We start from the raw sequence: 22,709 nt of genomic DNA on the forward strand, positions 1-22,709 counted from the left end.
TTCCTCCAAATATCGGCACAGTTTAGTTCTGTGTTTAAATACAAGCGTGAATGTAGATGGCTTCTTACTAAATAAGTATAAAGTGTGTGACAGACAAGAGACAATAAGGGGAATTAGATGTTTTTACGTCAACTTGCCTGGCACCAAATTTAACTTGTTTAGTTGTAGAAGTTTGTATGGCCAGCCCACTTCAACTTCAGCTTTGCCTTAGTACTCGTGCATGCTTTGTACATGTAATGCTTGATAGAGGCAAAATAGAGGAAGTGGCTACTTCAGGTTCCAGCCACTCGCCTGTGGCTGCACTCCATTCCAATCTCACCTGAGCATTATGATTCTAGATATAGGCCCTACACAAGTCTGTAAACAATTTCTATTTTTATTTAATCTTCTGTTAAAATGCAATGTTTCTCCCACCAAGTAACAAGCTCGTTAATTTTGTGTGTGTCTTATTTATTACTGGGTCCAGATGTTTTCTTTTAATCTTCCAACATGGTTGCAGTGACCCAGGACCAGGCGGAGTAACTACAGAATGCACCGCCACTCTAAAAAAACGACCCCTAGAATGACTGGTCACATGGGTACAAGGTGAAACTCCCTTGAGAAGAATGTGACACTTTGACCTGTACCTGGCTATGAGGTTGATCATGCGGGTTGGCAGGGTATTCTGCAGTTGAGCTGACCTGGCTGACATGTTATTTTATGAAAACAATAGCATTACCTGGATATTCCATTCTCCCCCTCCAAAAAATAAAGCCTCCTGATGCATTAGTGGTGAAGTGTCTCTGTAACTATGGCAACCACATCCTTGAATTAAAAAACTTCTGAAAATTGAGTTTTAGGTTTGCCTCCCTGCCTGACTGCATGTCACGCACGGCAGCTTTTTTGTTTTTGTTTTCTGATAGGGAGGTACTTTTTACCCTCCAAAAGTTATTTTTGTCAGTGAAACTTCTCACTAAATCCACAGTACCATTAACCTGTGATTCTCATCCCAAAAAAAATTTATCTCTTTTTTTTTTTTTTTTTCCCATTGTTATTTATCAATACATTTTTTCTTCGGGGGAGGGGGAACTCCCCCTCCCACAGAGCATAATGTCGCTTCGTGTACGGTTGCGTCACGTACGTGTGCCTCATCAATCTGTCATGTTTCTGAAATATTCACATATTTAATAGAATGTTAATTCATTTGCAAACTGTCTTAAACCAGGCCATAAAAAATATGATGCCATAAAATGGCTGAATGGTATGCATTATATTGTAGGTTTCATGTTCATTTTGTCCGCTACGAGATTTTGCACCATATGTCAGACTCTGTTCTTTGATTAACTTCAGATGTGAAGAAATGGAAGTCATAACAAATGAAACATAAATTCCCCGCCCTGCTAGTTTTTTCCAATCTGAGTAATGTACGTGTAAGTTTACCTTGAAACCTAATTTAACAAACACGTTTACATAATCCCATCTTAAATGCAAATTTCACACTCTTTGTCCATCTGATTCAGTTTGTGATGAGTGGGCCAATCCTCGGACTCCTTAGACATGATCTGAGAGTTCATTTGTCTTCGTCTAAAGTTGGAACCTGGAAAAACAGAACTAACTCACTGTCATTTTTCAGGTGCGTATGGGTGGTCTTCTAAAAAAGTTAAAGTACAAACAAAAGAGGAACAATAGGGGGTCCCCAGTTGCAGGCAAATACACACTTGTGTGTGTGTGTTGAAACGACAAATGCCTACACAAATTTGAAACAGTCTCATTCTTGTCTTAGACTGTTCATCCAAGTTGAAAATGATGCTTCGATTAATGCTGTCTGGAAGAGCGGTGTGACTGTCAAAAATCTTTACTGATTTCAATATTTTTTATCAGGATTTTCTGACTTTTGTAAATTTTTATTTAATAATGATAAATAATAAACAAACACTTGCAAAGCGCCATCTATCTAGAAGACTAATCTGAGGCGCTAGGACAGAATGTGAAACCAGATTGATGTCACTTGTGAACTACCAAAATAAGAATGCTTGAACAATTCCATTAAAAATCCAGAGTTTACCATTTAGGTGTTTCTTTTTTACATATAAAAGTTGATACAGAACAAAAGAAGTGGGTATTTTAAAAGGTGTCCCAAGGCAAACCCAGATGTATACCAGTGATGCGACTGGCCCTGAACTGGGTTTGACTGGACTTTAGATGACTTCCTAATAAACCCTGATGGACTCAGCATGAAAGCAATGATGGATCCATGGGGGGCCTATGAGGGCCATGTCAGCCCCCTCCCCAGGGTTTTTTTAATTTGTAATAAGAAAACAAGGTGATTTAACAGGACCGTGTTCGTTCCATTCCTTCCTGAAGCATGTACAAAGCCCAAAGAGGATCAAATATTGCAGTTCTCGACAAAAAAATTCTCAACATTTTTTGCCACCCTGAAGAAAATTTACACCCTTCCAAACTTTCGTGCCGGATTCAGCATTGTGTGAAAGTACCCGTCAGAGGTGAATTTGGTTATGTGACTTATGGATTTGTAGAGTTAAGAGATGACATTACCCTTAGTTATCATTTTGCACTAACATTGATACCAAAACCATTAATGGTTCACACAAACATCATTCAATCACACAGCCACACTTTGTTATCATTTGTAAATGGAGTTCATAATGTTCACATTGCATTTATTAGCCCGTAGCCCTAACCCTACCAGATCTTTCAAAATCTACCAGGGAGTTAAAGAACCTTTTGGAGGATTGAAAATTGTTGAGCCCAGCCACAGCTGGGCTTTACAACCTCTCAGAAGTTCAAAGATACAAAAAATGTGCCATTGACTTCTTATACACAATGGCAGATTTTGGTGGATTCAGAAAGTATCCTGGCAAAGCACCTAGTGAGTTGCTGCTAATTTACCTTGATGCCAGACCTAAGTAGCCCAAATCTGTAATGTGCTTACTTTTGGACGCAGGACAGTTTTGAGGAAAATGGCCACCGGAGGCTCATCAGCTACAAAACAGCACAGGAATCGACTGGCCAATGAGAAGTCTCCATACCTCTTGCAACATGCCAGCAACCCTGTTGATTGGTGGGTCATGGCTGTCATTACGCAGACAAAAAACATGTCATTCTATAAAATTCAGGGTCCAAAAATGGGACATTTTTGTATCCCTGGTACGTCCAACCTGTGTAATTTGGCATGGATCATTGAAGTTGACTTCAAACTATTTTTACTTGTTTGGCAAGTAATTTGCATTCCTCAATCACTGCTGGTAATTGAAGAATGTGTTCTAGACATGCAAAATATTATGTCATGTCATAGGTAACAGAGACACAAAAAATTGTACTCCAGATTCACAAAATAACCCATACAGGAGTTACGTAATAGTCTCAGTTGCTCTTAGAAGGAAGGGTCAGTTTAAATACATGTGAAAATAATAATATTAAAAAATAAGTTTTTTTTTTCCACTGTTGTACCATTAAATGACTAGGCAACCCAAACAGTTGAGCATCTTTTGCATGTTATGTGGCTTACATAAAGGAATACTCTGTCTAAATATTCAAAGTGAGGGGCACACTTTCAATGCAAATGAGAACCCGTTTGCTAAATGTCACATGCTCCGTCCTCGTGTTCCTTTCAAAATTTACTTCATGTTGGCTTATATGGCGTGTTTGAAAAAAAAAACAAACAAACACCAGAGCCCCATTTTACAGAGTTGAAGCAAAATTCTTTCTCAGCAAAAATCACATGAGATCAGTTACAAGCAAACTACGCAAAGGTCGTAGAAAGTTTCGGCTGGTAACCCACCTTTGCTAAGAAGATGTGTGCACTTCATCAGCAGATATCTTTTGTATTTTCTGTAGGTATCCATGGGGACCGGAGGCATTTGAGAAGGCCAAGAGAGAAAACAAGCTCATATTCCTCTCAGGTTTACATTTCATTTTTTGTTTGTATTTCTGTGCCTTTTTTTATACATTCTAGCACCTCAAATATGTTGTAAGTTTCTTAGGTAGAGGATGGACCCACTTCCTATTGCCATCAGAGTGCAGACTTCTTTTTGGCTATTCTGAGGTTTTTACAAATCTGATTGTGGTGTTGTAAGTGGATGCCAACATCTGATCTAATTTTTATTTGTGGCTTGGTGTCAAGTTTTTCATCCAGACGTCTTTAATATTGAAAGACACTTGAGTTTGTGTTTTAGCGTGCTCAAGTGCAGCGGCATTCCTCTACATGCAACCATTCTGTGCACATTCTGACGAAAATAGATGGCACTCGCATACAAGTATACTTTATCCACATGCAAACCGGTGCACACTCACAATACTTTCTTCACTGGCTTGGTAAGAGGCGACGCAGTTACTGTGCAAACTTGTCCCATGTTTCGCTTGATACTGCAGTCGGGTACTCCACATGTCATTGGTGCCACGTGATGGAACGGGAGAGCTTTGAAAATGAAGAGATTGGAGCGCTGATGAACAAGCACTTGGTCAGCATCAAGGTGGACCGAGAGGAGCGGCCGGATGTTGATCGGGTGTACATGACCTTCATTCAGGTGAGCGGGTGGCCAATCCACAGGGCTTTCAGCTTTCAGCAGGGCGTTCATTGTAACCGACCCGTGTACTTCCTGAGATGAGTATGGTACCTGAGATGATTGGAGACACTGTGTACAAAGTAAAAAGGATGCTGTGTTGCCCAGCAGTGAGGGTAAATGAAGGATATCCATATTTTCAGCCATGTCCCTATTACTTAGCAGTGGCTTGAAATCAGAAGGTGTCTATGGTAGTGGATGAAGCCAGTTCCCATAGAATCGTATATAATTTCAAGCCATAGCCAGGTGATACGGACATGGCCATGTGATCCCTGTGTTCGTGCATTGCTACACAAACTGAAGGGGGCGTCATGTCAGTTAGCGGTGCAAGGCAGGTGAAGTTTACTTATCCATGCAGAGTACTCGTGGAATGGTCAATTGTTCTGTGTTGTTCTCTTTACAGGCATCTAGTGGGGGCGGTGGCTGGCCAATGAGCGTCTGGTTGACCCCTGACCTGAAGCCCATCGTCGGGGGGACATACTTCCCACCAACTGACCACTTTGGCCGTCCAGGGTTTGGCACCATTGTCCAGAGCATTGCCAATCAGGTAAGCTTGCAGTTTAAGCGTCTGGTTGACCCCTGACCTAAAGCCCATGATCAGGGGGGACATACTTCCCACCAACTGACCCCTTTGGCCGTCCAGAGTTTGGCACCATTGTCCAGAGCATTGCCCATCAGGTAAGGTTGCAATTTAAGCTTTTAATGCCTAGTACTGTCATGTCAATTTTAATCTTTCTTGACAACTCCCAAACATGCAAAACAATGTGTGCACACTTCCTCAATGAACAAAATACCTTTAGTGTTGGGATTTTTCATTTTTTAAAGTCTATCAAATGAGAAAATGTGAAACGTAAGAAAGTTTTCTGATTGCATTATTGCTCGGTAGTTTTGTGAACTGTTCTGTGAACCTAGCCATTTCTCAAGCCTGTGCTTTGCCTCAAGCTTTTGCCAGTTCTATGATTATAGGCTTTGACTTTAGAGTCCATATTTCCTGAAGAGAAACATCAGTATTTACAATATGACGTTCAAAGCTTGTGACCTTTATGCGGTCTGAATCATTAACGTAACAGGCCTCCAATTTCAGTATGATTTTACATACATGCTAGGGGGTTAGGGTGAATAACAAATGTTGCACATACTGGGTTTGAGAAGTGTCTTGTTGTTTCAAAGAGAGTAGACTTTCCACCAACTTACCATCCAATATGGGTATCTTGTGGTTTTTTTTTCCAACCAGTGGCGCCAAGACCCAGACAAGATGAGCCAACAAGCCAGCGAGATCCTAGATGCCCTTCAGAGGGCAACCGTCACCAAGGCGCCATCGGATGGAGGGGCCCTGGCCGTAGACGCTAGCATCAGCACCTGCTATCGACAGCTAGCACGGAGCTTTGAGCCTCAGTATGGGGGTTTTGGTGGAGCTCCCAAATTCCCACAGCCAGGTACTTCCTCTCCCTACAAGCATTCAACTGTTCCGTCAATCTGCAGATTTCCGCATTTTCAAAACATCCAGCCATTAAAAAAGCCAAATAAATTCTGCGTTTTCGGCACTTGTTTCAGTCTGTGGCGGCTGCAGAAATGCACAGGTAACCACTTCGCTGCTGGCACACCACAATAAATGAAGAATAAAATGTGGCAGGACACAGGCTCCATACTGTGCATATTAAAACCATAGAAAATGGAGTTGTTGCTAGAGCGCCCTCTGTTGACTACAAGCTATGGTTTCATTTTTTTCCCTCATGTTATTGAATATGTAGGAATACGAATACTATACCATGCACATGCGTGAAAAACACGTTGGAAAAAGGTGGTTGGACATATATACAGGGCCTACATTGATCGAAGTACACTACTCAAAACAAGTGAAGGACCACTGGTTAGTTTGTCATTTGACTTTTCCCTGAAGCTGTCCATTTTGAGAAAATGTGCATTTGATGTTTTGAAACATTTTTTTTTTGTCCAATGAGAATGCCATCTAGAAAAACAAAAAAAAGAACTAGACCCCTCTTATTGCTTGGAAAAAAATTACAAGTTAAGAAAAAAAGTGGTCCTTAACTTTTTTTGAGTAGTATATCAAATGTGTAGGCACGTGTCTTTAGTCCCATAAACGGGGCCGTGTGTGTACTCCGTCACCAACGAAGGAGCATACAAAGGGGCCTGTTTCTGGGTCTAGTTTCAAAATGACTTCAAAAAGGAAGGACATTATCCAACGAATACAGGGTCCTGAGTGTATCAAAACTGTTGATAGAGGCATCCAAAATGATTGGAAGTGGGACTGGTTGGGAAAAGAAGTCAAAGGAGGTCAAAAAAATTCAACTTGAAGCATTTTGTGAAAAAAAAGCTTGAAATGTGTCACTTAGTTTTTATCACAAGTGGTCAACAGCTGCTCTGCATGCACCACAGAGCATCTAGAACTCATGCTGGCAGTTTTATTTGCAGATTTTTTTCTTTTTTTTTACAACTGAAGGATTGCATGCCTGCTCCCTAGATATTAAGAATGTGTATATTTTGTTCATATTTCTTGAGGAATAATGTAGTTTTATGGGAACTTTTTGTACCTCAGGTGGAAGGTACTCATTTCCAAAGCTGAGAAGCATACCTTAAAATTCTCTCACAGCCAAACAAGTTTTTCATTACCTCTAAAGAACTTACTTGAGCACTTCGTTGAAACACCTTGACAAGTGGAGAAATGATGATCCTTACCGTCAATATGATTCGTTTTTAAAATTGTCCTTTTCTAATTTTTTCAGCACAGCTACGCCACCTAAAACATAAGTTTAGCCACCATTTGTGGTACAATTTGTTGGCTTATGTGTCTTAATTTAATGTGCAGCTTAAGGTATAAAATGGTTCTTAAATCATGTTATGCAGTTGCAATTGGCTCAAGGTAACACTCATTTTATATCCGCACAAAGTTAGTAGTTAGCCAGTACTAGTGAAACGTAGGTGGACATGTGTACTGTTAAATCGTTCCAGAGTACAGCGGACGAAGACCTCGACTTAGCTCCAGACACATAACTCAGACGGGGCCCATTTCCTCTGCATTTTCCTCTACCCCAAACCTGCCATACTCCAACAGCAGGTTTTGTGAGGTTTTGGCAGGTTTGGTACCGTACCTGGTGAACTTCCTGATGAATTTTGTTGGACTTGGTATCAATGGTCCAGGGTGATGGTAATGGATTTTGTGTGAGTTGGGACACGCAGGGTTCATTGTGTGCAGTGTCTGGCTTGCCGTACTAGTTGTTGGACTATGCTTGATTTTGTCAGGTTTGGTACTCTTAAGTGCAAGTCATTCTATACTGCATAGACCCATCCATACCATATCACTCAAACTCCAACGGGCTCATTCTGTTCGAGTTTATCAGGTTTGGTACAGTGACCTGCATGTACAAGTACATAGACAAGTACATAAACCTGTTGGATTTTGTGAGGTTCAGTATGCTTTCTATTGCAAGAGCCTAGGGGGTTAGGGTTAATCAAGGAAAATGGCCTCCCGGCCAGTTGTGCATTGAGCCAACAGGTGCGCATCACATGATTGATGAGCTTTTCCATTTTTCTCTCTCCGCTCCGTAGTCAACTTCAACTTCATGTTCCGACATTACGCCAGCAAGCCGGAGACCTCAGAAGGGAAAGAAGGTTTGGAAATGTGCCTGAAGACATTGCGGTTCATGGCCAAAGGAGGAATGCACGACCATATAGCACAGGTAAAGTTACATATTCATTGGTACATATTCACTCATTTGCTATGAACTTCATGCATATTCATAGGTGTGGATCATCAGCGGTCAGTGGTTATGTCTTGACGGGGTGTGGTTCCCTGACCAGGATGAATGAAGCGGGCAGTTCTTAGGCTTTTGTTGGCCTATGGGGTGGGCAGTGCGGACCCTAAATAGGGCTGCTCAGTCGTGCAGGTAGCTGCCTCTGGGGATGTACTGCTTCAGTCCTAGTCTCCTGAGACCGTCTCACCTGCACCACCATACATGCAGGAGACTAGAGGCTTCCAGCTCCATCAAAAACCTGCCCCTGTCCCCTGCCAACCTGTCGCCGTAAGACTTAGTAGGAGAAGATCATGGAGGAATTAATCTGAGGAGACATGGGCAAGGAAGAGATTAACGTGAAGGGGGAGGTGCCCCTTCCACCAACCTAACAAGTCTTGGCCCCGAGGAAATAGATCCGATGGCATGAGAACCTGAGACGACCAGCAGTTCCGGGGGGGCTGCAACGTCAAGCCAAACTCCAGTCACTGATCGGAGATTGTCCAAGCCATGATGTCCGGCTTGGTGGACTGCAGACTAAAGTTGCTAACGAGCTCCACCTGCCCCAGGTTTGAGGTCACAGTTGTCCTTCTCCTAGGCGGGCTGCCTCCCGTGGCCGACGAGCCCCAGCTACCCGCAGCGGTCTGGTTCAAGGCACCAGAAGCTCGCCTTTCACACCTCTGCAATCGGATGTAAACAGAGGCCGGCGCAAGAAGCCAAGCAGTAGCAGTTTGGTTAGGGGAGGCTGTTGGGGATGCAGGTCGTGTGGGATATTTCCTGGGTAGAGAGCTGCTCTTTTTTTCTCCAGTCCCAACCATCTTAACCCTTTGACCCCCATTCATTTTATATATTACATTTATATTTACTGATTTACTGTGTACCTTATACATATTCATTCGCAGCTGTGGATCATCAATGGTCCTTTGATTGTGATGCCTACAGAAGGTTGTTGTCATTCAGATGTAGAGCACTTTACACGTTACAGTCTTTTGTGCCATCCACTTGCAGGAGAGTTGCTAATGCCACCCCTTTGCAGAAATGCCTTTGCTTTCACATTCCAGTGGGATATCAATAAGTAAGCCCCTCACCCGTTTCCTGTGTGCAGGGCTTCCACCGCTACTCCACGGACGAGTTCTGGCACGTGCCTCACTTTGAGAAGATGTTGTATGACCAGGGTCAACTCACTGTGTCCTATCTGGATGCCTACCAGGTAATGCATGTGTGAAAGGAATAAAACAGTCCAGTATAGACTTTCTGCATATATGCTCATCAGATTTCTTTCACCTCAGGAGAAATAACTTCCCTATGCATGCAGAATTGTTGGTACCCGTGAAACCATTGGAGAAAAGGTCATGTTCTAAATTATGTACAAATTTCCCCAAATTTTGTTTGTCCATATATGCTCCAATTGACAGGCGGGTAAATATTTCCATTCTTTCTTTGAATCGATGATAAATTGCATAATACAGGCTTCAGGCCTAGGCCGTTTTAGCTAGGATACGCCCTCGGTCCTTCAAAATTCTCCAACAGCCCCCATGAAAAAAATGGATACAGCCTCAGTCCTCTAAAATCCTCCGATATTTCTTGAAGTTGTTCTGTGGAGGGGTGTCCACTGCCTTAATCTTTCAAAATTCTCCGGCTATTCCTCTCATGATGTCAAGGCAGCATGAATGATACCCTGGAGCAGTATGGAGGATTTCACATATAATGTGGGCATGAATTTATGCATGGCTGAACATAAACAACACATGGTCTAACCCACATCCTTGAGACAATGCATCCTTCACAATCAGCAATGCAATTTTGCCATGCAGTCTCAATCCTCCAAAATCCTCCAAAACCGCCTGCAGGATTTTGAAGGATTGAGGATGGTTAGGGTTAAGTAAAGTCAAGTAATCTTGAAGTAATCCTCAAACCTTAGCTTTCTCAGATGGATAGAAAATACCGCACTAGCTTTTCGTTGACTGCTGGGACACGGGGAGGAGCTGTTTTTTAACCTCTTTTCCGTTTACAGTGTGAATATTTATCATGTTTCCAAAACAGATCACAAAGGATGAGACGTTCTCAAATGTTGCCCGCGACATTTTGCAGTATGTTTCCAGGGATTTAAGTAGCAAGGTATTTTGTTTATAAATAGACCGATTGCGCCCGCTAAGTCACGTGACCTATAGAGTACCGAAGTGAATACATCTTGCGCACAATTAGTGTGTAAAAGGCATGAACGCGTGAACCAGCGCGTGAACCAACACGGGCGTGTACTCCATTCGTTTGCACTGCACTTTCTGGTTCACAGTGATGTCACACTTCGGTACTCCATAGTGGGTATTAAATATCAACAAACACGACGTCCAGCAAAGCAAAGTGTTTCTTAAGTATCATTTACCAAACATAATGCGGACGGTAGGTACCGTACGCAGACTACAGATGTACCGGGTACTAAACCATAACCTGGTTGTATTGTTTGTAAATGACACTCAAAAGACACGTTGCTATGGGGTTGATACCCACTATAGGTTACGTGATTTAGCAGCCGCAATCGGTCGATTACCTTTGTTTTCTCCCTTTGCACCGTATCACAGTTGCTACTGAACTTTCTTCATGCAATCACACCCTTCTAGTAACTAATACCACATACTTTAGGTTGAAAAAAACAACAACATCAAGGACTGTAGAAATACTTGCAGACAGAATTCTGCAGAAGAACTCACGGGGCTCTTGCAGCCTAGAAAAAAATTGGAGAAAGTCTTTGAAATCAGTTTTAATTTTCAGACTCGGAAAGTCATGGACAATAATAAAGATTGAAAAAGTCAACAACTTTCATAGGTAGGTTCATATTTTCAGGATGGAAACCATGTTTGCATTTCTGTTTGCTGTTTTGACGGAACAAATTTCTACAGTTTCGATCCCCATTTTGATGAACTAGGTCATTGTTTTTTACCATTCAGTCGCAGAAAAGCCGTGACAAAAATTCAGGGAATTTCATGTTGCTTAATCTTTAAAATAACAAATGCACCTGCTAGTTGTCATCAAAATGTTACCCGGCTTTAATCACTCGTTGACAGGCTGGTGGTTTCTTCAGCGCAGAAGATGCGGATTCCTACCCCACCGATGGTGCCGAGCACAAGAAGGAAGGCGCATTCTGTGTCTGGGAGGAAGAAGAGATCCGTCAGCTGCTCTGCGACACCGTAGAAGGTAGCGACAGTGTCTCGTTGGCCGACGTGTTCTGCAAGCACTACGACGTCCGCAAGGGAGGCAATGTCAACTTTGAGCAGGTCATGAAAATGCCGTTGTGAATGTCTAGGAAACACATTATTGGTGTCTGATAAGCAATAACTTTATCTTAATATCTCTGCTAAATTGGGCCCTGGAACTGTAGAAAGCACTCTATGGCCTACTCACAGAAGCCCAGGCAAGATACATTGCTCTCTGGTTGATCACGTTGTATCACACAGAATGAGCACGCCCAATTTTCGACTGAATGTGCACACTCTCATATGGTTTTCTTATGAGCAAGTATTTGAGAATGTACCCAGGCTAGGGCATGTGTCATCAATTGCATTGAATTGTCCTCCATTAAGGCCATTTTTTTTACTCTGAAAGTGAAAGCAAATATATTCACATATGCACGTGCAAATCGGAGGTCACAGAGCTGTCAGAGACATTTTCTGCAATATTAGCTGGCAGTCACACACCACCGTCATGTATTTAAGAATTCCTACGTGCCATTGAATTGTAAGACAGTATGAGGCATCTTATTTTCTCCTTTAAAATGGTACATTTGATAAATATCTTGGTGATGTAAGCGTATTCTCTCGTCTAACATGATATCCCCTCAATCAGTTTAGTGTGTGCTTTAGAATTTTCTTGGGAGAAAATCTGACGTCTGTTTCCTGTGTACCTCCAACAGTCATGCCAAATACAGTTCGTGAAACTCATCAGAGATCATGGGCACGAGTGATTGCAACACAGTTAACGATTATAATTCAGACCTTTTTCTGTGCACATCCAAAGCTGAATAGGCTCTGGTTTGTTTTTTTTAATCACATGCTGAAGGACATTTTTGGAAATTTCTTCCTGTAAATCATTTAATAGGATCCTCACGGTGAACTCAAACAGAAGAACGTCCTGATAGTGCGCCGTTCAGTGGCCGTAACTGCAAACAGCTTCAACCTGGATGAGGCTTCGACAGAGAGGGCGCTGTCCAAGGCACGGGGGATCCTGTACGATGAGCGATTGAAGAGGCCTAAGCCACACCTGGATGACAAAGTCCTCACCAGTTGGAATGGTATTAACAGAAACACCCTCAATAACATCACTACCTGGGTCACAATTTCACAGCGCTGCTTAACCGCCAAAGTTGCGTCAGCAGAAAGCCTTCATTTACTTCACAGAAACCGTTAGGCAGTAAGCACAGCAAAAGCAGACTAAACCCCAGCGGGAAAAGTCAGAAAAGAAATCTGTATGTGCATATTGTTCACTCCAAATTTACCCACTTCAAATAGCGCCCTCCTGTTGTTTCCGCCATGCTTTAAAAAAAAAAAAGGGCTTGTCTGGTGGCAGCGTTATTTTCCGCTATGATTTTGCCCTCTGGCCTTTTCTCCAAGACATTTTTCCCTACCTTCTAAAGTCTTTCACAATCTGCCAGAAGGTTTTAGAAATTTCGAAATTGAGGAGTTACGAGCCCAGCCACCTGTAGATGGACTTGATGCTTTTTGAAAGTTGAAATGCGAATAATTTGCTTACACTTTAAAAAAAACAATTTAAACATGTACTTACTAATCAAGGCTTTCAGAATTAAAAATAAATTATTGGCCCCAAGATGGAAACTGATTTTTGATTCTCAGATAGCACCCTTGGTACCTAGAATCTTTCAGGGTTTGGGGGGTTTTTATATACAGTGGAACGCTGCTATAACGAACACGACGGGGTCCATGCTAAATGTTCGGTACAGCAGTAGTTCGGTTTAGCGAAATTTACTGCCAAATGTTTCATTGCCGTATTGAATAGGGCCCTCTCTTGTCTAACTGAAGTGCACCCTCTTGTGATACTATGGTTTGCTGTTGCATTCACGTTTAAGGTTTCTAAAAATGTATCTGTCAATTATTTTTGTTTTTTATTAAATCTTAAGTTGCAAAATTGATTTCAAGTTTATCCTAAAAGTCGTGAAGCTACCACTGCGGATCGATCTCTGATGCATACTGTGACGAATCCTGGTGGCTTGTGTATCAGCGGCGCCCTCTTTAGACTAATGTCAGTGCAATGCCACGATGCGTGTGTGGTTTTCTTCCGCCCCCAATCATGCGGAATCGCAAAACCAGTGTCTATTCAATACCGTTGGCAGATTAACCGTGCATACCCTGGCCGTCACTAGAAGATGACTTTGAACAAGTGCAGACCCATGTACCCAGTTTGTCAGCTAGTTAATTACAATTAACTCTTCAACAACTAGTGGCTGCCCCTTCAAATCCTTGGGGAAATAATGGCCACTTTTCACTTTCCAACATAAAAAACGCCTGTTTTATCAAGTTGACATTTGGGAATTACAAACGGCAACTGCATAGTGTTTGGTAGGTTTTGTGCACAAAATATTGGGAGCCAAGGACGATGTTCGGTACAGCCAAATGTTCGGTATAGCGGTGTTCGGTATAGCGGCGTTTCACTGCATGCGCTAGAGAGAGGAAAAAAAGCTAGAGAAAACGAAGGAAGCTAATTCTTGAACATATCAACATGGCAAACTGCGGGCTGCGATACGGGCAATTCACAATAGTGCGCCTCCAAGAGTTTGCAACACGTTGGCCAATCACAACACGCGAAATCTGTTGACCCTTTACAAACGTACATTGGGTCGACATATTTCGCGCATTGTGATTGGCCAGCACATTCTAAACTCTTGGAAGTGCACTTTTGTGAAATGCCCGTATTGAATTGATGAATGGATCTCCGATGCTTGATGCATGTTGCTTACTCTACCCCAATTATACTTCAATGTTATACTAAAACTTCTGGTGTACAGAGAGGTTTTTGCATCAATTTCAGTGCACCTTCCATTTGTGTTGCAGGCCTGATGATTTCTGGCTTTGCCAAAGGGGGCCAAGTGCTGGGCGACCCAGCCTACACCACAAGGGCCGTCCAAGCTGCCTCCTTCATCAAGGAGAACCTGTTCAACACCCAGACGGGCTGCCTGGTCCGGAGCTGCTACACAGACGAGCAAGGCGAGGTCGCACAGATGTAGGTAACTTTGTCTTAGAACTCTCAAACCTCTGAGAACCGAACCATTCCACTGGTTTCACTGACTGTTTGAGTGGCAGATGACCTCTTTTAGCATCATGAGCAGCCTGGTACTCCCAAATGGGAATGTTATGCACTTGCAAACTAAGGTTACCAGTGTTTGAGTCTGAAAGATCTGCATCCAAGTCAAAAATCTGAGTCAGTATACAAAAAAATGAGTCCTAGTCTGTCGAAAACTGGACTCAAGTCCGGGTTTGAGTCCTACAACAACCTGAAAGTTACATTTACGTGACTTGGTCACTACCACCTTTATCACATGTATCCATTGAAGTCATTGGCTAGTGGCTACAATCACTTCCATAGACATTTATACATTCTAGCTAGCCGTAGCCACATAATTTTGTACAGCCTAACCCATTTGACCTTGGAGTGTGCGTATCCGCTCTGAGCAGAAGCACCCCCTCTTCAATTAAAAATATAGCTGTGTTGGTTGGGAGTGTTCATTTTGTTGGTAGCGATGCGACTACAACGCTTGCGTTTCATTGTCATTTGTGAACCTGCTGTGTGCAGTAAGTACCAAAGAAACCTCCATCGCTAAGGAAAAAGCACTCTCTCTTGGTCCAGCTTGGAGCCCATAGCTTGAACCAACCCCAGTACCTTACACTTAGATTTTGAGTCTGAAACCAGCCAGCGCGTCATTTCTTTAAACTTAGGGATCATCAAGAATCCGCACATGCACGAAAAGGATACTACGTCAAAAATTACCAGCAATTTTAACCACTTCAATTAAACTGGTTCTCTTGCTGTAACAATTACTTGAACGTTGAGTTGGATTTTAACTACCAGTAGTTTGGCGGAGGAGTCCGTGACCAGTCTCTGCAAGTCCATCACAAGTCATACAGTTGCAAGTTAAGTCTATACCAGGCAAGATATGGGACGGAGGGGTACCCCCTTACCTGTCCAATCCCCATACACACTCTAGACTCTTGCTACCTAACACATCCCCCCTAGAAGTCTGTAAAGAATTCCTGAGATTCTGATCAAACAATGACCAACACAAAGGTGGGGGGGGTTCTCTCTGTCCCATATCTTGCTTCAAATGGTCAAGTCAGAAGCTACTCAAAAGGAAACTGGGACAAGCATTCCTTTACTTAGCCCGTCACCCATAACAGGTCCTGTGGTAGAATTGCAACTGGACTCGTTGAGGGGCTCGTGAAGAGACGTGTGACAGATGATCAACTACAGCACAAATTCCAACGGTTGCCTTCCCAACCATGAATGTGACAAGGGCTGCATTCAGAGAGACATCGACAAATTGAAAGAGCATCAACTCAGGAACAGAAAGCTGAGAGGATGGAGCACTGACCCTGAGCTTAATTTATTGGTGCTGCTTACCATTAATCAATTTTTTTTTCTTGCTAAACATAGCACAAAAATTGGCCTAATGGTTATTGTATTTCACAGTGAACATTTTGCAGTTGCTGTGCTTAGCACAAAAATTACATTTGCGCGCATGAAGATTTCCACTTTAAGGTCACTAAGTTAAGCACATTTTTCCTCCAAGGTGAGCATGCCTTTTGCTCTGCTTACTACTTACCGTCCTCATGAAATATACGGAGCCTCAGTCAGCGTAAAATTGTGTGCTTGGCAGCATTGTGAAATTGGGCCAGGTTTCAGTGGTCACAGGTTCATACCCCGTTCCAGCCCAATTCCTCATCCAGCTGAGTATCATTTTGACCTTTGCCCCAGAGCTGACCCAATCGAGGGCTTCGTGGACGACTATAGCAACCTGATTCGCGGCCTGCTGGACCTGTACGAAGCCAGCTTTGACCAGTCCTGGCTGGAATGGGCCAGTTCCCTCCAGGCCAAACAGGATGAGCTCTTTTGGGACGCAGACAACGGCGGCTACTATGGGGCATCCAGCAAGGACCCATCCATCAAGCTGAGACTGAAAGAAGGTAGGATTCTGTTGTTTGTGGGTAGGCCTTTTCTGCGTCAAAGGGACAATTTCGTGGGTTTGAGAAGTCAAAACTGCATAGTTTTGACAAAAATGTGTCCCCATTAGATTTTGGTCCTCATATTGTCAATTTGTATGACCCACTCTGCAAAATGAGTCACATGTCCCTTTTGAATGAATCCCGCGCACTGTTATCTGCAACATTTGAACATCTACACAACGTCCATTTTCATCATACCAAACTGAGTAACACCTTAAAACAAAGAACTCAGTTTCCTTTATCAAACACAAAGTCAAACTCAAAAAGTGGCTCCAGTGACTTGTGATAAATTTTTACACAGTGAGTCACATATTTCAACACCTGTGTGTTCCCCATAACCCAGTTAAAAGTACATGTGGCAGGTCTTCATTGCGTTAATTAGACAATTTCTTTTATTAGGCAAATTAGCACTGAGTAGTGGGGACATTTCTCTGTCCCCACAATGTTTTTGGTCCACACAAAATCGCCGTAATGACAAGTGTTTGTCCCCACAGTTACGGCACAAGTATGTGTGTAAGTGAACATGTTTCCGTGTTCACACTGTGAGCCTCGAACAGCAGGTAAACTAGGGTCTTTGGTTGGCTTCTTGATGGAGGAACTGTTACAAATCTGATGGGTGGTCTTTGTAGAAAGATGAAGTAGGAACAAGAAGACAACAATATGAGGTCCATAAAATGTAGGGATTCCCAAGACAGTGGTACTCCAGGGAATGGCTTTAACTTTTGGCCCTGGAGTTTGATTGGTTGAAAAGTGTGAGTTAATTAAAATTGATGAAGACGGCTAATGATGGTGAATGGGCATTGCTTTCCTTTCTCCATTCTTCGTGTATATCTTGGATTTGTCAAATCATGCCAACAGAAGCCCAAATCTTGTCTACATTGTATTTGCCAGTGCTCTCTGTCAAAATTCTGTTTGTGTACTATGAGACATAAAATGACAAAAATTAATTTGATTTAAAAAAAGAAAGAATTTAAACATGTATAAATCTATATAAATGTGGTATGGTTGAACATGCCAAAAGAGTTACCTTTCCTTCAGTGTTTTGTACATGTATCTTACCATTATTTGTGACCAGCTCTTTAAAAAGAAATCACTGGAGCCATTTTTGAGTTTTGCTTTGTATTAGAATGAGGAATATGAGCTCCTAGTTTAGATGTGTCGCTCAGTTTGGTATGATTAAAATGGACGGTGTGTAGATGTTAAAATGTTGAGGATTCCCGTTTAAACACTGTGCAAGACTGTTTCCAGGACCTTCAACTCAAAAGTGGCTCTGGCGACAGGACTCGTTTTTTACAGAGTAGGTCCCATTTATTGTACTTTATATCATTGCTTTTCACTGTCACTGTAGCTTTCATCGCCTGATGAACACCCGTGATTTATCGTGCATGTTGCCTGTATCATAGTCTGCTTGTTGCGCTTGTTTTTACCGTGTACTTCTCTACAGGTTGTCTTCCCACATACTGTGAATTCTTGATTTATAGTCTATTTGACATGTGTAACACAGACAGGTGCCAGGAAACCAGACCACAGCATGACAAAATGGGACAGTCTAAACTTATTCTTTGGTCACACAACGGAAAAAAAAGTACTTCCCCAGGACTTCAATAGAGGGATTGCATAGCTGCTATCTTGCAAGCTGGAACATTTTTTCTAAGGGTATACAGAGTTGCGGTGGAACGATTTTCAAAGTGGGGGGGGGCAGTTGTTAGACCATCAGGAATCAGCCATGAATAGGCCGATCCGTTAAGCCCCACCCCACTATAAGCCCTGCAAAAGGTGGGGACCATAGCCACCCCTCGAAATAGTAGGGGGGGAGGCCACTGGCCCCCCTGGCCCCCCCTGCCTCCGCCGCCAGTGGGTATACACAAAGGAGACTTGGAACAAAACAACCACCCTGCAAGATGGCTACCGTACAAAGCCTCCATAGTAGACAGGACATACTGTCAAATGAGTGTTTGCCTCAAAGAGACTTCTTTTCAACTTCACAGTCATCTTTCTACAGGCTATATCTTGCATTCAATGAATGCATCCATCCTTACGCATGTCCAGCGTGCACGCAAAATGTATCCACAATACTTGTGACCAAAAACCCTCATTATATCACAGAAACATTGCTTAATGAAAGTACATGTATACATTAAAAAACAAGTGCTGTCCTTGGCCCACTTGTGTGGCTCTTTGAGAGTATTTGGTATCCAAATAGCAAACAATTCTGCACAATGTTTAGGATCTTCCACTGATTAGTAATGCTCATACATATACAAATCAAATAGCGTAGGATTCTGTTGTTATGTTTTTTGGATAATTTAGGAAAATCTACAAAAAAATACATGTGTATCTTAGTAATGCCAATAGCATCAACATGAAATTCAAGACTTCCTTGCTGATCAGTGCTGTATTATTATATTAGTGATGGTGCCTACGGAACACTGATCAGTGCTGTATTATTATATTAGTGATGGTGCCTACGGAACACTGGTGCCTAGGGCCTGTGGAATACTGGTGCCTAGGAAGAACTGAACACTGACACCCTGGGCTTACAGAACACTGGTGCCTAGGCCTATGAAACACTGGTGCCTAGGGCCTACAAAACACTGGTGCCTAGGGTCTACAAAACACTGGTGCCTAGGAGCAACTGAACACTGACACCCTGGGCTTACAGAACACTGGTGCCTAGGGTCTACAAAACACTGGTGCCTAGGGCCTACAAAACACTGGTGCCTTGGAGCAACTGGACACTGACACCCTGGGCTTACAGCACACTGGTGCCCAGGGCCTGTGGAATACTGGTGCCTAGGCCTATGAAACACTGGTGCCTAGGGCCTACAAAACACTGGTGCCTAGGGCCTACAAAACACTGGTGCCTAGGAGCAACTGAACACTGACACCCTGGGCTTACAGAACACAGGCTTGTTGAACAAAAAGTACATGTAAACCTAATTTGCACAGGCCCGCATTAAATTAACCCCTTCATGCTGGGAATTTCTTCCCGAAAGCCGACTCCAAGATTTCCGGCCTCACTTGGCCATGAAGGCCACCTGCCAAACCGCAAATTGTCGGTTTGTGGCCCAGCGTGCTCTGCACGCTTTGAATTACACGGTGAAAAGGCTGATTGTTCGGTGGCATGCGGCGCTACTCACGCTTCCACATTCCCGTTGCCTCTTTTCAAAGTGAGGACTATTGTGAAGCTGGTTATTATGATGCAAATTCGGTCTTTTCATTTCTGGGCTACACAATAAGGCCAATTACCATATATACAAAAGCCAGGATCTGCCTTCTTTCATGGTGTTCGCTCGAGCGTGGGCCGAGAATAATAGCTGAAAAGCGGGCTGAGGATCTCAATTTTTACGGCGTGTCTAGCCGCGTCCCGGCGCAAAGGGGTTAACAAAGCGCCCGCTCAAAAAGACCAACCAAACACAACTGGCAACTTTTGATACTGGAGCAGCTGTGAAATGTAAGCTTACATCTAAGGTGGCATCACTGCTTTGTCATGAATATGGAAATTAGAATTTTCATAAGAGCCTTTCTGTTAATCACCCTGATGGCATTCTGTAGATGGGCAATTCAGTTACGTTGGAAAAGAAGTGCACCTCAAGGATTCCATTTACAGATGGCTGTTGCATTCAGAGAAGTCTCTGCAAGCATACGTGGCCAGCCTCTATTTTCCCCGGGCCTCTTGGTAGCTTGCGATTGAATTATAAGCTGCTTTTATCCAGCACACGGCCCTTGTCACCGGCAGAAATGTTGGAATGCGACATCTGTCACCGTTGGAGAGAGATATGGCATCGGATGGAATTCAGCTTCACTCAGTTTTCCTCTAAGTCTTTGGCCTGTTTTTCTCTCGCTTCCTTTTGTGCATCTGATGGTTATTCTCTCTCGGGTCTTGTAACCTTGTAAGTTGACGTGTTGGCTCCCGTAACCCCACCAGCACCGTAATCAATCTGGCGTTGTGTCAGTCCAAACTGTGGGCGTGCAGGGATCGTATTATTTCTGGGCCCCTAGGGTACACATCACATTCCTGGGCAACTCCACTCTATTCACAGGCACGGGGTGAGGACGTGCCCCAATTCCTGGTCCTCGAATGTTTAATTGCTTTGGAAATGTTTCCTTTGTAGCATATTGAGCAATTAAGTACTCTGTATCCAGCCAGTCCAGGAAGTGGGAGTGATTTCCAATTAGGAGCAGGAAAGGTAGAACTCACAACCAGTTAATCAAAGTCACCATGGAGCTGAATTTCATCCCTGATTGTCCAACCCGAGCCATGTCCAATTAGCTTGGAATTTCTGACCGAAAACACTACAAAGGCAGTTAGGACTATTCAGACCTGGCTCTGAAGTGAATGATGAAAGTGGTATACTTAGGACAATTCAGTCTATTCAAGTGGAAATTCGGTTCCTCCAACTGAAACAAGGGAGAAGATGAATTCTAATGAAATCTACTGACTTGAACAGATGGAGATTTCTCTTATATTTTCCTTGGAAATTTTGGGTTGCTTTTAAAAACTACCGGGGAGCGTCAGCACTGCGGTGCGGCTTAAACGCCAACTTTATGTTTTGATTTGTTGATTTTTGTGTGCTGTGACTTGTACACCGGATGGTTTATGTTCCGAAAATTACGACATTTGAATTTGAATGTGGAGTGATTTTTTTTTCCGTTCAAATCATCTAGTACTTAGTTTTACTTGTTGGAAACAAGAAAAAAAAAGTCATGCTGCAAGTTTACAAGTCAACTTTCTGAGAAGACTGTAGAAATTTTTTGAAACAATTTGGTCTTGGTATTTTTCACATCACCTTTTAACATATATCTCAGGGAAATAAGATTAAATCTAGTGGGCAAAACCTTGCCATAGGGTATTTGCATTCTGGGTCCGTCACGTGTATAATGTCACTTTGGAGAAGTGTTGCTGGTGTGCTGTCGTTTTCATTTTGAACCAAGAAATTTCAGGTTTCGTTACGTTTACAATTCCATTTGAAGCACCCAAAAACATGATATTTCATGCTCCATTTTTTAATTTTTGGGGTACATTTTTTCAAATTTAATGTGACGATGACAATGACAAGATCCCTTTCCAACAAATTAAGACTTTGGACAGCTTAAGTAGTCTCCTTCAAGTTTTCTAGGCCACATGTAAATTATTCTTATTGTTTTATTATGGCATTTTCATATCCCAAACCCAGCGCCTGTTGTCCTAACCACATCGGTCCTCTCTGAGAAATCTGCTCTGGATTATTACTCCCACGTTTGAAATGAAAGCTTCATCAATTCCTGGATCCAGTTGTACTTAAGTGCTCTGGTGCCAGGATTCATATACTACACAAATACACATCATATCACATCATATCTGTGATGTATTGCAGGCTTACTGCATAGGTACACATGTACATGTAGCTATTTATAAGTCTTGTCTATGATGTGTTTAGTCCTGTAAATCTTTTAAAGAGAAACTTAAGAGATGCTGTTTGCAAATGTTTGCAGTAGCACTTTCTGGAACATTTATTTGAGTGGGTAGGGGAGGAACAGAGAAAGCAGTTCTGAGAAAAAGTTGGAGGGTGAACTGTCCACGTTTCAGTCAGTGTAAACTGATTATCCTTAACGGGGGTTGATGTTGATCTGAGCAAATTACGCTGGTGTTGAAGATGTCCCCTCTGAGCATGATTTTTCTACATACAACCCTCCTAGATCTTTCAAAGTCCATGAGGAGAATTTTGGAAGATTTTGCAGGACTGAGGAATATAAAGCCCAACCACTGTCCCTTTCCCTGGAGCTCAGTGCTCCCTGAGAATGGAGGTAAAGTGCATGGAACATGCCACCGTGTTCCTGTACAGTGGAGGATTTTTGTAGGAATCGTTGAGGTTCTCCACAAAAAAAAATCATAAATGCCACTTTGCTTCTGTTATGGTCCGGTTTTCCTCGCTCAAATGTAGTGTGACTTACCTCAAGCACAATGTGCTCAACCTCATAGTTGCTTAGTACAGAAGAGGCTGGCTTGGTTAGGCCACATTTAGATGGTTGTATTGCTTTGGTTATTGGTCATTGGTTGGGAACCTCAGTGGTTTGTTTCTGCCAGTAGCTTCGGTCTCTGGTGCTGTTCACAGTTTTGACGTCTACTTATTAGGGGGATATAAATGTCGGAGCACCCCCGGCTGCCAACCAACATCTCATGCGATGTGCAT

The 22,709-nt window shown here is 42.7% G+C and overlaps 1 protein-coding gene across 4 annotated transcripts in view; it reads left to right on the top strand.

Annotated features, from left to right (window-relative positions):
- LOC110979696 (spermatogenesis-associated protein 20-like) overlaps positions 1-22,709 on the top strand; it is a 40,472-nt gene that overhangs the window by 158 nt on the left and 17,605 nt on the right. For 2 of the 4 annotated variants that reach the window (XM_022235722.2, XM_022235723.2), the window contains exons 2-14: positions 1,500-1,612; positions 2,945-3,061; positions 3,838-3,902; positions 4,372-4,526; positions 4,966-5,109; positions 5,797-5,998; positions 8,130-8,260; positions 9,417-9,521; positions 10,355-10,429; positions 11,374-11,583; positions 12,404-12,596; positions 14,371-14,539; positions 16,289-16,497. In XM_022235722.2, coding sequence (XP_022091414.2) covers positions 1,506-1,612; positions 2,945-3,061; positions 3,838-3,902; positions 4,372-4,526; positions 4,966-5,109; positions 5,797-5,998; positions 8,130-8,260; positions 9,417-9,521; positions 10,355-10,429; positions 11,374-11,583; positions 12,404-12,596; positions 14,371-14,539; positions 16,289-16,497 — 1,882 coding nt within the window. In that variant the 5' untranslated portion in view covers positions 1,500-1,505. Of the gene's footprint in view, positions 1-1,499; positions 1,613-2,944; positions 3,062-3,837; positions 3,903-4,366; positions 4,527-4,965; positions 5,110-5,796; positions 5,999-8,129; positions 8,261-9,416; positions 9,522-10,354; positions 10,430-11,373; positions 11,584-12,403; positions 12,597-14,370; positions 14,540-16,288; positions 16,498-22,709 lie in introns of those variants that run through there. The other 2 variants (XM_087138750.1, XM_087138751.1) reach the window with 2 other exon arrangements.

This window comes from Acanthaster planci, linkage group LG07 (assembly GCF_054643075.1).
Source record: "Acanthaster planci isolate LZ-2023a linkage group LG07, COTS_SCS, whole genome shotgun sequence".
NCBI classification, from domain to species: domain Eukaryota; kingdom Metazoa; phylum Echinodermata; class Asteroidea; order Valvatida; family Acanthasteridae; genus Acanthaster; species Acanthaster planci.